The sequence below is a fragment of the Marmota monax genome, unplaced genomic scaffold (assembly GCF_021218885.2).
Source record: "Marmota monax isolate L192 unplaced genomic scaffold, Marmota_monax_Labrador192_F-V1.1 WCK01_AAM20220418_F8-fsc00022, whole genome shotgun sequence".
Classification (NCBI taxonomy): Eukaryota; Metazoa; Chordata; class Mammalia; order Rodentia; family Sciuridae; genus Marmota; species Marmota monax.
Window position 1 is genome coordinate 25,668,917 of NW_026695215.1, and position 15,333 is coordinate 25,684,249.

General features: G+C 38.1%; 1 protein-coding gene across 7 annotated transcripts in view; it reads right to left on the bottom strand.

Moving 5' to 3' along the window:
* Positions 1 to 15,333, bottom strand: part of Rad54l2 (RAD54 like 2) — a 156,733-nt gene that overhangs the window by 20,982 nt on the left and 120,418 nt on the right. For all 7 annotated transcript variants that reach the window (XM_058574844.1, XM_046431826.2, XM_058574841.1 and 4 more), the window contains 6 exons: positions 4,648 to 4,849; positions 3,529 to 3,668; positions 3,110 to 3,226; positions 2,581 to 2,807; positions 1,612 to 1,794; positions 1,035 to 1,168 (listed from right to left, as the gene is read on the bottom strand). In XM_058574844.1, coding sequence (XP_058430827.1) covers positions 1,035 to 1,168; positions 1,612 to 1,794; positions 2,581 to 2,807; positions 3,110 to 3,226; positions 3,529 to 3,668; positions 4,648 to 4,849 — 1,003 coding nt within the window. The remainder of the gene's footprint in view (positions 1 to 1,034; positions 1,169 to 1,611; positions 1,795 to 2,580; positions 2,808 to 3,109; positions 3,227 to 3,528; positions 3,669 to 4,647; positions 4,850 to 15,333) is intronic.

Here is a 15,333-nt window from a genome sequence, read left to right on the forward strand (position 1 = left end):
GTAATTGAGGATGAACTGGGACATTGATGATGGTTAAACAGAAGAAATACAGTAATTCAATGACAAAAGGCATGAGAAAATACCCCCCTTCAAAACACATTCATGACTAAAATCCAACATTTAAGGGAGCATTTCAAGTTATTCCCATAATAAACACAAGGTCAGAGAAAGAAGGGCAACACTCTGCATTCCACCTGCCCAGGTTCCAGTGAATGAAGAGCCAAGAAAAACAGTAAAGGAGCATGGATAGTAGAGACCAGATGACCTTCATCATAGCCACTCCACTCCTAAACACCTGAGCCCTCACTGTGTTTCACATGTTGACTACCAGTCCTAAAATCCAAAAACAGAGAGCAGAGGATTAACCACTTGTTGAGTCACTCAGAGTCTCCTCATTTTAATGTGTGTGACCAAAAATGACAAAAAGCAGTCTCTGCAGAAAATAAAGTCTACCTTCTCAATTAGCCATGTCAATGAGAGAAAAGGGCAACATGGACAGTTGGCTTGAAGCAAGAAGTTCTTCAGAGTTTTGGAAACTGAGTTTACTTTACAGAATAGAAATATAATTTTATTTAAATCTAAAGCAAAACAAGATTTACACCTTTCAAAGTTGTGGAAATTGAACCATTAAAGGTTAATAACTATTGATCCATGGCTTAAGAGAATGATGATCAGGTATCTACAAAAAAGAGAAATATAAAAAGTAAGAAGTTAAAAGATGAAAAATTCCATTCTGTCATGCTGAATTTTTTTTCCATATACATTGGAAAATGTGACCATGCCCACAGGTTTTTCATGACATAAAAGCATCCTAAAGTAGAACACAAGAAATTTCTCAGGCAACGTAACTCTGCTTTTACTAAAAAGCTGGGTAGAGGGTAAAAAAAGTAAGTAGTAAGAATAGAGAAGGACACATCAAGAAAACAAAAGCAATCTGGGAAGACAGAGTACATAGTCAAATAGACTGCCCTAACATATAGATCCAAGAAAGAAGTCAAAATGAAGGGGCAGAGAAGAGAAGGCAGGTCACCTACTTGTGCTCATCATTCAAGATGTGAACTTTAAAGAACCGAGGCTGGACTTCTTCAGGCTTGTTGTCAGCTGGAAGGGATTCAGGAGCAGGAAGCCACATGTTGAACTCTGCCAACCAGTTCTGAAGAGTATTAACCTATCAGAAAGCCAAGTCAAAAAAGAGTCCTAAGAAACAAGTTCAGCCAGGCACAGTGGTGCATGCCTGTAATCCCAGTGGCTTGGGAGGCTGAGGCAGGAGGATTGTGAGCACTTTAGCAAGGCCTGAAGCAACTCAGCGATTCCCTGTCTCTAAATAAAATATAAAAAGGGCTGGAAAGTGGCTCAGTGGTTAAGTGCCCCCTGGTACAAAATTTAAAAAAAAAAAAAAGAAAGAAAGAAAAAAGAAAAGAAAATGTGGTTAAGCACCCCTGGGTTTAATCCCCAGTGCAAAAAAAAAAAAAAAAGAAGAAGAAGAGAAGGGGGTGGGGGTGGGAAGGCAAGCTCAGAGCTGATTTCATCAAGCTTTTCAGTGTCTGGTGAAGACTTTAACTAGAGCTCTTCAGAGCGATGACTATATGGTGTCTTCCCCCAAACCCTTACCGGAACAATGGCAAGGACTGTTTTGGCTGGCGTATGGCGGAAGAGGACATCAATGAAGGAGATCACTTGCAGAGTTTTCCCTAGACCCATGCTGTGGGCCAGGATACAGCCAAAGCCACTACTGGTCTTAAACCTCTCCAGTGACTCCACGAGGTTATCATACAGGAACCGGATCCCGCCAATCTGGCCAGAAACAGAAATAAATGTCAGAGGGACTAGAAAAGACCAGGGCTCTATTTGTACTCACTTTGGAATTAGTCAGAATTAAGTAAATGAGCAGATATTACAACACACAGCTGGTGTGGACTCCACAGAAGTTTCCCTATAACCTGGAGAAAACAGAAAATCATTCATCCGGTACGACGTCCCACCTGATATAAGGATCTGCTGTACCAAATTCCTGATGGGGGCTTTCATTCAGCCTGGCTGTCCTCAGCCTTGAGGAGGGCACCTCTTCCAGACAGCTCATTCCTTAAGGGGCAATTCTTGCTGCTGCAGTTCTTAAGCTGAGTGTTGTTCTACCTTCATGGAACTTTCACCCACTGGTCCTAGATCCAGGCTTTGGATCAATACAAACTATTCTTTTCCCAACTATTAGAAAGTCCCTCTGACATCTGACAGTCATATCTGTTGTGAATTCATGCCTTCCTAATCAAAGCCCTGCTCTTTTAGAGAGCCTCTCGAGCTCCTCATTTTTGATCCCACAGAGGAGTACAAGAGCTGTTAGGCCAAGAGCTCCAGCAATTTCTATGTGTCAAGGAAAATCTTGTCTCTTCTCTTTCCCCTACGCTTCATATTCACAGGAATCTTGAAGTGCCAACTGCTAGGAGAAAGGATCAGGCTATTCCAACAGCTATTCTACAGGATCAAACTTGTACTTTACAGAATGTGATACTAGTAACCACAAACAGGCAATGAAGTTCCCAGCAAGGAAATAGGAAAAGAAAAGGAGGGTAAGATTTGTTGTACCTGATGAGGTTTCACAGCCCGTGCCAACTGTGGGGCGAGGAAGACATTTTCCTCCTCTGGAGGGTGGTTCAGGTTGACAAGAACCCGCCCAAGAGCATCATGCTGGTTTAAGGCATCATTCACATGGGTGCCACCCTTCTCCTCTTCCTCGTCCTCCTCGCTGACAGACTCACTGCTGTCCACAATGTGAAGAGTGTCCTCCTCTCCAGAGCTCAGTTCAATCACCTCTGAGACACCAGTAAAACAAAACGAAAACCCAGAGAACAGAGATAATTTACTGGTGGTAATCAGAAGTGTGTGTATCCTTAGTTAGAATTTATCATTAGTTATAAAAATTTTGATTCCCCCCCCCCTTCCATCTTCAAGCTAAGGAGAAAATTTACATTTACTAAAGTAAGTCAGGGAAATCTGTCAAAGCTATGCTCCAAACCAAAAGAATAAGAAGTGAACTCTTTTTTTCAAAAGTACAGTCAATCTCAGGTGAACACCTGGTCAGGAGGAAGGAAAGGCACCTCCAGCTGGATCTTACCATCTCGACTGCTTTTTTCATCCTCACTGCCACTGCTACTGTCCAAACAAATGACTTCCTGGGCCAAGACCCGAGGAGGCAGTTGAGGACCATCACTTGCTCTTAAGACAATTTCCTCTAGAAAAAGAAAGACGGAAGGGAATGTCAAAACCACATTGCTATCATCAACCTGATCTCTAGAAAAATCCCTTTGGCATGTTAAGATACAAAGTTACAGAAAAAAAAAAAATCACAATAAAACCAATTTGAGTACTTCATTTTTATCTATTTCTACTTTCAAAATCAGATTCTTCTGATGTGTACTCAAAAGAAGCTGAATGACTTTAAAGGATTCCAGGAGGCCACAATCTTACTACAGGTCTTTCATTTACCACTGTGCAAGCCCAGGGCCTCTTTTCTCTGCCATCTCCACTGCTTACCAGGGAGGAACTCTAGAGGAACAGTAGGAATGGGGGCTGCATAATCTTTCCTCTGCTGCTCCAGGCGCTTCCTTCTTTCCAACTCTTCCTGCTGTGCTGCTTTGGTAACAGGCTCCAATTGATCCTCCCGCAGTAGCTTTCTAAACATTAAAAATAGCAATTGGGTTCACTTAATATTTGGGCAAAGTAATGTCAAGATAAAAAGGAAATGACCACTGCTAAGCTCAGAGAATTGATAGAGGAAGAGAAGAAATCATTTCAGCCCCATCAAACCTATGCAATGGGCAGGGTTGGGGGGTGGGGTGCTTCAAGTCCAGATAGTACTAGGCTAACATACTTTTCATGTTATTTAACTTTCTGACAGATGCCCCTGTGGACTTTTCTTTGTACATACAAAAGATCGAGAGTAAAATAGGGTAATATTGCTTATAAAACTGAAAACTGGCATTAAAAATAAAGTTTTTATGTGGAAAAGAATTAGAGGGATTCTACATCCTTAAGTTTAGAGTAAATATCTTTAAATTGTCATTACATTTTAAAAAGAAAAAGTGGGGCAGGAGGTAAAAATGATATTCATCTCCTTTCAATGGCACAAGGTGTTATTTGGCAAAAGGAAGAATTGTTGGGGATTTGGAAAGTGAAGGAAGCTCACATTTATTCATCTTTAAACTCAAGGAAGAAGTCTTGTCTGGGGCCAGAAAGACCTGCGCCATCTGAAATTGAGTTCTAAGAAGATGAGAATTCAATTTTCTCTTCTAGTTTTGAGAAAAAGATAGATAGATAGATAGATAGATAGATAGATAGATGACAGACAGACAGACAAACAAATGAAAAAACAGAAAGTCCAACTCAGAGCACCCTTTCATCCTCAATTGCTACCCAAGACCTCCTCAGCAGCAGTCAAGGCCCTTCCACATCCTCTCTGCATCCTCCTCGGACAGCTTAAGCCAATGGTCCTCAGCTGCACCTTCACTATTAAAGAGGGCACACAGTTGAGCACTTTCTCCTTCAGAGAGAGGTCACTCCTGTCCAAACCAGTCCTTCTGCTACTGCTAACCTTATGATGAAAGGAAATACTTCTACTCCTTACTCTCTCCTCTTACCCAAAGCACAACTCACCGTATGTTTCTTCTCATGTGAGAGGGTTTCTGAGCTCTCTTCTTTTTGGGGTCCTCAGAGGCTAGGATCTTGCCTTGGGGGCGCTTAAGCTGCTCTGAAGGCTCAGACTGAGATGAGGTAGTTGAAGTGCATCGCGGCGGCCGCTGTCCATCTTCCCCCAGGTGGTCGTGTTCAGTGCCACACATTACTTCCAGGGATTGGTCTGAAAAAACAAGGGGAGAAAGGTGGTTGTACTGGGAGTGGGATTTGATTACAGACACTCCTGGGTTCAAATCTCAACTCAGCAACTTAATAGTTGGTAACCTAACACAAGTTAAGATCTCCCTGAATGTTAACGGATGTATCTATTAAATGAAAATAATGATGCCTACCTTACAAGGCTGTTGTGAGTACTAAATAGTGTGTGTGCCTAAAACCAAGCCTGGCTCAGAGTAGGACTACAAAAAATGAAAGCTATCAAATTGATACTATTTATCAGGATTAGGAAGCTTCAAGGCCTCAGAATACTCAGAATGGCATAAAGCTGAGCAGCTGAGTTCCAAACACAGCTCACAATCACTTGTGTGACTCGAAGCAATTCCCTTCATCTCTTGCCTTCTTCCATGTCTTAAAGTGTTCACCCTTTCAATTTGTTGACCATTTAATGAGGGATTACAATATGGCAAGAACTATCCTACATGCTTCAAGGAATATTTTCAAGACTTCTTCCTTCCAAAGATGTTTGTTTTCTATTGATGGAGATAAGTCATATATAGACAGATAAAACATGGCAAGGTGTACTTAATATTACAGAAGGAGCAGATCAATAGACCTAAAGAACTTAGAGGTTTAAAGCATCATTTTTTAGCCAAAGGTAATTAAATAAACCAAGAATAATTATGTTACAGTTACAGGAAATACAAGGCTATTTTATGTAATAAGCACACAGGAATTATATCATATTGAAGATAAAATGTGACTGAGGCCTTGAAAGATTAGAATGTCTAAAGTAAATACTTGATAGGAAAAAAGGAAGAGATTCCTGAATGACATTTGTTGCATCAAATACCAGCAAGGACAGGGGTCAAGGCAGGAGGGTCCATGTACACAGTCCCACGCCTCAGCCTGCTAAAGCAGCATTCTGCTAAATGTGCAGGCCTTGAGAATCACTTAAGCCATAAAGCCTGTTCTTAAATCTGCCAGAACCCCCAACTACACAACCAAAAGGTCTTTCCCAAAGGTAAGAGCAATTTGAAACTAGAACACAAATGCCAAAACCAAGCAATGGCACTTGGTCCTTATGGAGGAAGGACCCAAATATATTGTGTTGGTGACTGTGTTTAACCAAACTACAGACCTTATTTGGATTTCACCAGTTTTCCACTAATGTCTTTATTTCTGTCATAGGATCCCATCTAGTACACTATGTTCCCTGTAGCTGTCACGTCTCCTTAAACTGAGGTAGTTACTTAGCCTATTCTCATGACTTCAATACTTTAGAGTGAAAAAAACACCAGACGCTGGTCACATGTTTTTTTAGACTGTCCCTCTAACTTGAGTTTGACTGTTGTTTTCTCATGATTAGTTTGGGGTTATAACTTCTAGGGGAAGAATATCACAAGAGGTGAAGTGCCCTTCTCATCACATCTTATCAGACATACATAACTTACATTTTGATCACTTGATAAATGTGGTATTTGCTAAGTTTCTCCACTATAAAATAACAATCTTTCCTTTTCTATATTTTATTCATCAGAAGTCTATCATTATGCTCAGTCTACATTCAGGAGAAGAGAATTAATAAGCTCCATTTCCTGGAAGGAAAAATGTTAAGAAGAATTTCAGAATATATGCTAAAACCAAAAAAAAAAAAAAAAAAAAAATACTTGGGGAAAGAAACTTTGAGGCTATACAACTAACCTTTCTTAAGTTTTGCTTGTAATACTGAATTTCGTATTTAATACTGAATTTAATATTAAACCCAGGGTGCTCTTCCACTGAGCCACATCCCCAGTCCCTTCTATTTTTCATTTGAAAGCAGGTGGCGGGGGTGTACTGGGGACTGAATCCAGGTATAGTGGGGTACTGTCCTGGTTTGGGGGTATAGAGAGGAGGCTAATGTCGTCACTGTGAAAGTGAGCAGATGGGTGTGTGTGCATGCCCATTCATTCACATGTAGATGCTTGAGGTGATTCACTCCCCTACAGCAACACTGGCAGCATCTTCATTTGCCCTCATTCTGAGGGACCATCAAAGGTTTCAAGCAGGCTGCCTTTGCTTTTTGAACACCAAACGGGAAACGCCAAGGAAGGAATCAGTTGAGGAATGCTCAGAATGGGACCTAAGCAATGGAACATAAGCAAGAGGTTAAAATGCCATACTCCCTTCACCATTATCAATGGATCTACAATAAGCTTTTTACAAAAGGCCTTATAGAGAAAGCTGAGCACAGGGTGGCAAGAAGCATTAAGAATGTTGTGTAGGGCTGGTGCTGTAACTCAGTGGCAAGAGTGCTTGCCTAGCACGTATGAGGCACTGGGTTCAATTTTCAGCACTCAATAAGGAAGCCTGGTTCCATAGCTTCTATATCCAGCCAGATGTTAAGAGCTGTAGCTACAGCTCTGGAATAGAACACATGATACAGAGTCATGAGTTCAATGCTCAGCCCCTCAAAAAATAAAGAAAGAAAAAGGATGCTTCAAGGTAGAGCTCCAAGTCAGACTAGCTGCCCTCCAAATTCATGATCCTCTTCCATCAGTCCTTTCTGACTTCTGTCTGAAACACTATAGGAGGAAAGCTCAGCATTCTGTTTTCCTTTAAAAGAACTCAATCTTTTAGGCACCCCAACCCTCCAAACATTTTCATATTCCTCCTAACTCACAGCTAAAAATGCTTCCCTTCTAAAAAGGGAAGCCAACAAATGAGTAGCTGGATGGACAGCAGACTCCTAAGGAGGGAACAGCCATCGCTAAATGGCCACTTTAACCAACACTGCAGCTTGGGCCACACACCAACCACACTTGTGGCTGGGTTGGCACACTTCAACTTAGTGTTTTGCTGGTTCTTCTGAAATGGGTCTGATAATGACCTTTGATACTCTCCTGATCTTGCTTGTTTCTATTTCATAAGTAAATCAGTTGAGCAATCATTTGGAGGTACAGTTGGAGGTAAGGTTATATAGTAGGCAGATAGTACAGAAATCAGAATATAGAGAGCAGGTCTTAAAGGTCAGGCCAAGGGATCTGAAAATGATCAATAAAAACTTGTTGCCAACTATTGTATTCCTTGTTCTGGCTTCTGCATGGCAGAGTTGGCTGCTCCGGGGAAGAGAAAGAACAGAACCTGCTGGACTTTCAACATCACAGATTCACTATCAAACATTCATTCCAAGTTATAAGGCCTGGCTTTGTGTACTCCCATCTGACATGGGGTTGAATGTAGCCAAGTATAACAACAATATTAAAATGATCAAAGTATATAATTCTTAAGCACACTTAGTTCAGATATGAATTCCCCCCTTTCCTCTATATAAGAGACATAGGTCAAAACCAACTCCACTCCTTACTGCCCAGCATTCTTTGAACAAATCCTCACCCTCTAGGTTCAACAACTATTCTTGTTAAAGAATTTTAGTTTAAACATGTACTAATATTTAAAGTTTATTGTCAAGTATGTCAGTGTTTTACAAGCACTTCATTGCTGCTTCATGATGCTTATTATGAAGTTTCTGAATTTTAGATAATATTATAAGCTGAATGTTTAATAAACTATTCTTATTTTTTAATTCTATAATTAAATTTTCCCTAAGCCAAAATGTTATGTCGCTATATGCTCTTTTGTACCTTCTGAATATTGAATCATTTAAATTCACAACTTAAGCAAAAGAACTTTCAAAAACTAACCCTCCACAATTTTAGAATATAACCCATCCACTGAGAAAAAAAAGAGACAAAGTCCAGCAACTAAGTAACAAGAAGCTGGGCATGGTGGTGCATGCCTGTAATCCCAGTGAGTTGGGAGGCTAAGGCAGGAGGATTGTAAATTCAGGCCAGCCTCAGCAAATTAGTGAGGCCCAAAGCAACTTAGTGAGACCCTATCTCAAAATAAAAAATAAAAATGGTTAGGGATGTGAACCTTGATTTAATCCCTAGTACCAAAAAATAAATAAGTAAGTTAACAAGACATGTTTTGACAGATAATAAATGTAAATTAGTATCTACTTGGCTTAAAAGTCAATGACTGGGGCTGGGATTGTGGCTCGGTGGTAGAATGCTACCACCTAGCATGTGTGAGGCACCAGGTTCAATTTTCAGCACCATATATAAATAAACAAATAAAATAAAGATCTATCAATATCTAAAAAGAAAAAAAAAGTCGTTAATGACTACTACCACCCTAACTCAGGATCACAGAGTCAGACCCGGGTGCAAATACTTCTGAACTTTCTCCTTCATGAGAGCCAGCCATGAACAGCAATCACCAGAATTATATAAACACCAAAGAACACTTACATAAGCTTCTTGGGAATGAGTTATAAGCCACACCACAAATTTTACTAGTCAAACCAATGGGGGAGAATCTTCGACATTTCATTCAATGAGGGCATAAGGTATAAACACTTTCAGGGCCCTTCCTCTTCTTCCTCTTCTCTATAAAGAAAAATTAGTGGATTCCAAGTTTCATCACATTTCCTGATGTCATGTGATAAAATGCATACATCACTACCTTTGATGTATGTGTGCTAAAAACTGCAACTATTTTTGTTTTGGCAATACTTGGAATTGAATCCAGTGGTACTTTACCACTGAGCTACAACCCCAGTCCAAAACACCTAAATCTGAACACAGCTTAATATTTCAATCCTGGTTTACAAAAATACAGGAGACAATGAACTATAAACAAAACCACAGGAATACAATCAACAAAATTAGACTGTGAATCCTTTCCTTCTAGAAATAAATTGCAAGGAAAAAACAAGGGAAAGTTTACAGATTAAAGAGATATAAAAGACATATTCAACTAAATGTGGACCTTGTGGGGATTTGAATAAATTAACAATGAAAATAATTTTTAAAGATAATTAAGGATTATCTAAATGTTTCATGATATAGGAACTACAGTTTTAAAAATTTTAGGTGTTGTAATGATATTGTGTAGATTTTGTTTTGTTAGGACTTGAGATATATAGATATAAATATATATGTACATATGTATTAGGGAATATTATAAATACACTCTGAAGTATTAACAGGAAAAAATTTTATAATGTTAAGAACAGGCTTCCAAATAATTCAAGGTTGGTGGGGGGAATAGACGAAATAAGACTGGTCCTGTATTCACAACAATTGAAGAGAGTAATGGGAAAGATTTTATTCTTATCTCTACTATTTTATGATTGAGATTTTCATAATAAAAATTCACCATTTTTAATTTAAAGTATTGCTTTTGTTTTGTTTTGTTTTGTATGTGGTGCTGGGGAATGAGTCCAGTGTCTTGGATGTGCTAGGCAAGGACTTCACAACACTGAGCTACACTCCCAACCCTAATTTTAAAAGTTTTAAGAGAAAATAAAATGAAACAAGTATTAACCTCTTAACTATTTAGTTCTCAACTTTTCCTGTGTGCAGCCATAACAACTTGAAAACAACTAATCTATTCAGATTTCAACTTTTCCACATTCGTTAATACACATTTACATATTTCATACTGGCAAATCAATTTATATATATTCTTGAGTGCTCTTCTGTTGGCTACTTGATACGTGCATTCCTTTGACATAGCCCACATACTTGCTATTTCTTATTTTTCATTTGTATCTATAGTGTCATAAAACATCTTGGTAGAAATTAGTTTTTCCTTTTATTTATTTTGGTACAATCCAATACAGCTGGAATAATTAGAAAACAGTTTTGCAAGCAGGGGTTTCTATCTTCATATCAGATAAAGTAGACTTTAAGCCAAAGTTAATCAGAAGGGACAAGGAAGGACATTTCATACTACTAAGGGAATTATACATCAAGACATAACAATTGTGAATATTTATGCCCCAAACAATGGAGCATCTACGTGTACCAAACAAATTCTTCTCAGTTTCAAGAATCAGACCACAACACAATAATACTGGGTAACTTGAACATGCCTCTATTACCACTGTATAGATCCTCCAAACATAAACTAAATAAAAAATATATAGAAGTAAAATATACAATTGATAATTTAGACTTAAGAGACATATATAGAATATTCATTCATCAATGATTGAATACACTTTCTTCTCAGCAGCACACAGATTCTTCTCTAATATAAACCAAGCTATGTAAGCTATCACATAAGTTGGCACACAATTGTAATATTACCTTAATATATTTTTAGCATCTGTAGGGTTACTTTGATAGCTCCCTTTCCACTGATATTAATTTTTGTGTTTTTGCTTTTTTCTTGATTAGAACTGTCTGATTTTTATCAAATTCTTCTCTATTTCATATATTTTTGCTCCAACTCTTGCTTTTTCCTTCCGACTACATAATTTGAAAATCATTTTTTTTTTAGTTTCTTTTTGATACAAGTAGTTTGTTCATCTGAGTACTGTTTCATCCCAGAAATCCTGGTATTTTAAGCTTTTATTATCATTTAGTTCTAAGTACTTTTTATTTATTTTTCTTGTACTTTCTTCCTTGATCTCTATAAGTATGCCATTTAATTTTGAAATAGTTGACATGTGGAGGTGGGGTTCGGTTATGGTTTGGAAATGAGGTGTCCCCCAAAAGCTCATGTGTGAGACAATGCAAGAAGGTTCAGAGGAGAAATGGTTGGGTTGTAAGAGAAAATTAATCTCTGAAAGGGATTAACTGAGTGGTAACTGAAGGGGGAAGGTATGACTGGAGGAAGTGGGGAATAAGGGTGTGGCTTTGGGATAATATATTTGGATCTGGCATATGGAGACCTCTCTCTCTGCTTCTTGATCACCATGATGTGAGCTGTTTCCCTCTGCCACACACTCCATCCCGATGTTCAGCCTCATCTTGAGCCCTGAGAAATGGAGCCAGTCTTCTATGGACTAAGACCTCTAAAACTGTGAGCCCTCAAATAAACTTTTCCTCCTCTATTGTTGTTATAGTCAGATCCTTTAGTCAAAGCAGTGTAAAAGCTGACTAAAACAAGTTCTACATATCTTAAGGTGATTGAATTCTAATGTAATAAATCATGCAGGAAACATAGTCTGCATGGTTTCAAACTTTTTAAAAAAGTAACGGAAATTTTTATATTGATTGTATTGGTTACATACATCTCAAAACTGATCAAATTCCATACTTCAAATATGTACATTTTATTGTACTTCAATTTTACCTTAATAAAGCTATGAAAAAAAAATTAGGTTTTGTAGGTCTAAGATCTCGGTCACAGCTAGTTCATGTTGCCACTGTAGCCCTAAAGCAGTTATACATAAACAAATGAGTAAATGAGTAAGGAAGAACAATTTTGAAAAAGAACAAAGTTGAATGGCTCACATTTCTTGACTTCAAAACTTATTACTAACCCACAGTAACCAAACAATATGGCACTGGTATAAGGACAGGCATAATAGTGTATTAAAAAGACGAGAAATAGACCCTTGTGTGTATGGTCAAATAATTTGTGACAAAGGTGACAAGACTATTCAATGAAGAAAGAACAGTTTTTCAACCAAGGATGCTGGGAACAGTAGGTATCCACATCAGAATAATGAACCTAATACCATATATAAAAATTAATTCAAATTATATCCATGATCTTAACGTATGTATATACACACATGTATTTAATAGGTCAGGCTTATGAGACAGGCTTCAAAATTAAATCTAGGCTTTACACAGTGCTGTAATTCCAGCAACCAGAAGGCTGAGGTAAGAGGATCCAAGTTCAAAGCCAGCATCAATCAACAACTTAGTGAGACACTGTTTCAAAACAAAAAGTTGAAAGGCTGGGCATTCCCTCTAAAAACTGGAACAAGACAGGGATGCCTTCTCTCACCACTTCTATTCAATTTAGTTCTCGAAATACTAGCCAGAGCAATTAGACAGACAAAAGAAATTAAAGGCATAAAAATAGGAAAAGAAGAACTTAAATTATCACTATTTGCGGATGATATGATACTATATCTAACAGACCCAAAAGGGTCTACAAAGAAACTATTAGAGCTAATAAATGAATTCAGCAAAGTGGCAGGATATAAAATCAACACGCATAAATCAAAGGCATTCCTGTATATCAGTGACAAATCTTCTGAAATGGAAATGAGGACAACCACCCCATCCACAATATCCTCAAAAAAAATAAAATATTTGGGAATCAACCTAACAAAAGAGGTGAAAGACTTATACAATGAAAACTACAGAACCCTAAAGAGAGAAATAGAAGACCTTAGGAGATGGAAAAATATACCCTGTTCATGGATAGGAAGAACTAACATCATCAAAATGGCGATATTACCCAAAGTTCTCTATAGGTTTAATGCAATGCCAATCAAAATCCCAACGGCATTTCTTGTAGAAATAGATAAAGCAATCATGAAATTCAAATGGAAAAACAAAAGACCCAGAATAGTAAAAGCAATTCTAAGCAGGAAGTGTGAATCAGGCAGTATAGCGATACCAGATTTCAAACTATATTACAGAGCAATAGTAACAAAAACAGCATGGTACTGGTACCAAAACAGGCGGGTGGACCAATGGTACAGAATAGAGGACACAGAAACCAATCCACAAAACTACAACTACCTTATATTTGATAAAGGGGCTAAAAGCATGCAATGGAGGAAAGATAGCATCTTCAACAAATGGTGCTGGGAAAACTGGAAATCCATATGCAACAAAATGAAACTGAATCCCTTTCTCTCACCATGCACAAAAGTTAACTCAAAATGGATCAAAGAGCTTGATATCAAATCAGAGACTCTGCACCTGATAGAAGAAAAGGTTGGCTCCGATCTACATATTGTGGGGTCGGGCTCCAAATTCCTTAATAAGACGCCCATAGCACAAGAGTTAATAACTAGAATCAACAAATGGGACTTACTCAAACTAAAAAGTTTTTTCTCAGCAAGAGAAACAATATGAGAGGTAAATATGGAGCCTACATCATGGGAACAAATTTTTAAACCTCACACTTCAGATAGAGCCCTAATATCCAGAGTATACAAAGAACTCAAAAAACTAAACAATAAGATAACAAATAACCCAATCAACAAATGGGCCAAAGACCTGAACAGACACTTCTCAGAGGAGGACATACAATCAATCAACAAGTACATGAAAAAATGCTCACCATCTCTAGCAGTCAGAGAAATGAAAATCAAAACCACCCTAAGATACCATCTCACTCCAGTAAGATTAGCAGCCATTATGAAGTCAAACAACAACAAGTGCTGGCGAGGATGTGGGGAAAAGGGTACTCTTGTACATTGCTGATGGGACTGCAAATTGGTGCAGCCAATTTGGAAAGCAGTATGGAGATTCCTGGGAAAGCTGGGAATGGAACCACCATTTGACCCAGCTATTGCCCTTCTCGGACTATTCCCTGAAGACCTTAAAAGAGCGTACTACAGGGATACTGCCACATGGATGTTCATAGCAGCACAATTCACAATAGCTAGACTGTGGAACCAAGCTAGATGCCCTACGGATGAATGGATAAAAAAAAATGTGGCATTTATACACAATGGAGTATTACGCAGCACTAAAAAATGACAAAATCATGGAATTTGCAGGGAAATGGATGGCATTAAAGCAGATTATGCTAAGTGAAGCTATCCAATCCCTAAAGAACAAATGCCAAATGTCTTCTCTGATATAATGAGAGCAACTAAGAACAGAGCAAGGAGGAAGAGCAGCAGGAAAAGATTAACATTGAACAGAGACATGAGGTGGGAGGGAAAGGGAGAGAAAAGGGAAATTGCATGGAAATGGAAGGAGACCCTCATTGTTATACAAAATTACATATAAGAGGTTGTGAGGGGAAAGGGGAAAAAAAAAAAACAAGGGAGAGGATTAAATTACAGCAGATGGGATAGAGAGGAGATGGGGGGAGGGGGGATAGTAGAGGATAGGAAAGGTAGCAGAATACAACAGTTACTAATATAGCATTATGTAAAAAAGTGGATGTGTAACCGATGTGATTCTGCAATCTGTATATGGGGTAAAAATGGGAGTTCATAACCCACTTGAATCTAAAGTATGAAATATGATATGTCAAGAGCTATGTAATGTTTTGAACAACCAATAAAAAAGAAAAAAAGAAAAAAGAAAGGCTGGGAATGTAGTTGTGGTTAAGTGCCTCTGGGTTTAATTCCTGGTACCCCCCCCAAAAAAAAGAAAAGAAAATTGTATACATTCCCCTAATGTCACCATATGTTTTCCACTTTTCTCTTTTAAAGTATTTATAAAAATATATAGATTTTGTAAGGTGTTCTTTTTAATTTCTGTACTTTTTAGACATGACTGAAAATACATGTGCTTATGTTTTAAATTGTTGTTCACTGAAAATAAATACATATCTCCATGACCCAAATGTAAAACCTAAAACCCTAAAGCACTTAGAAGAAAAAACAGGGCAAAAACTTCTTAACACTGGATTTGGCAATAATTTCTATGATATAAAAGACAGAGATAGGAAAGAAAAATAGACAAATCAGACTTTATGAAAATTTATAACTTTTATGCACCACAAGGT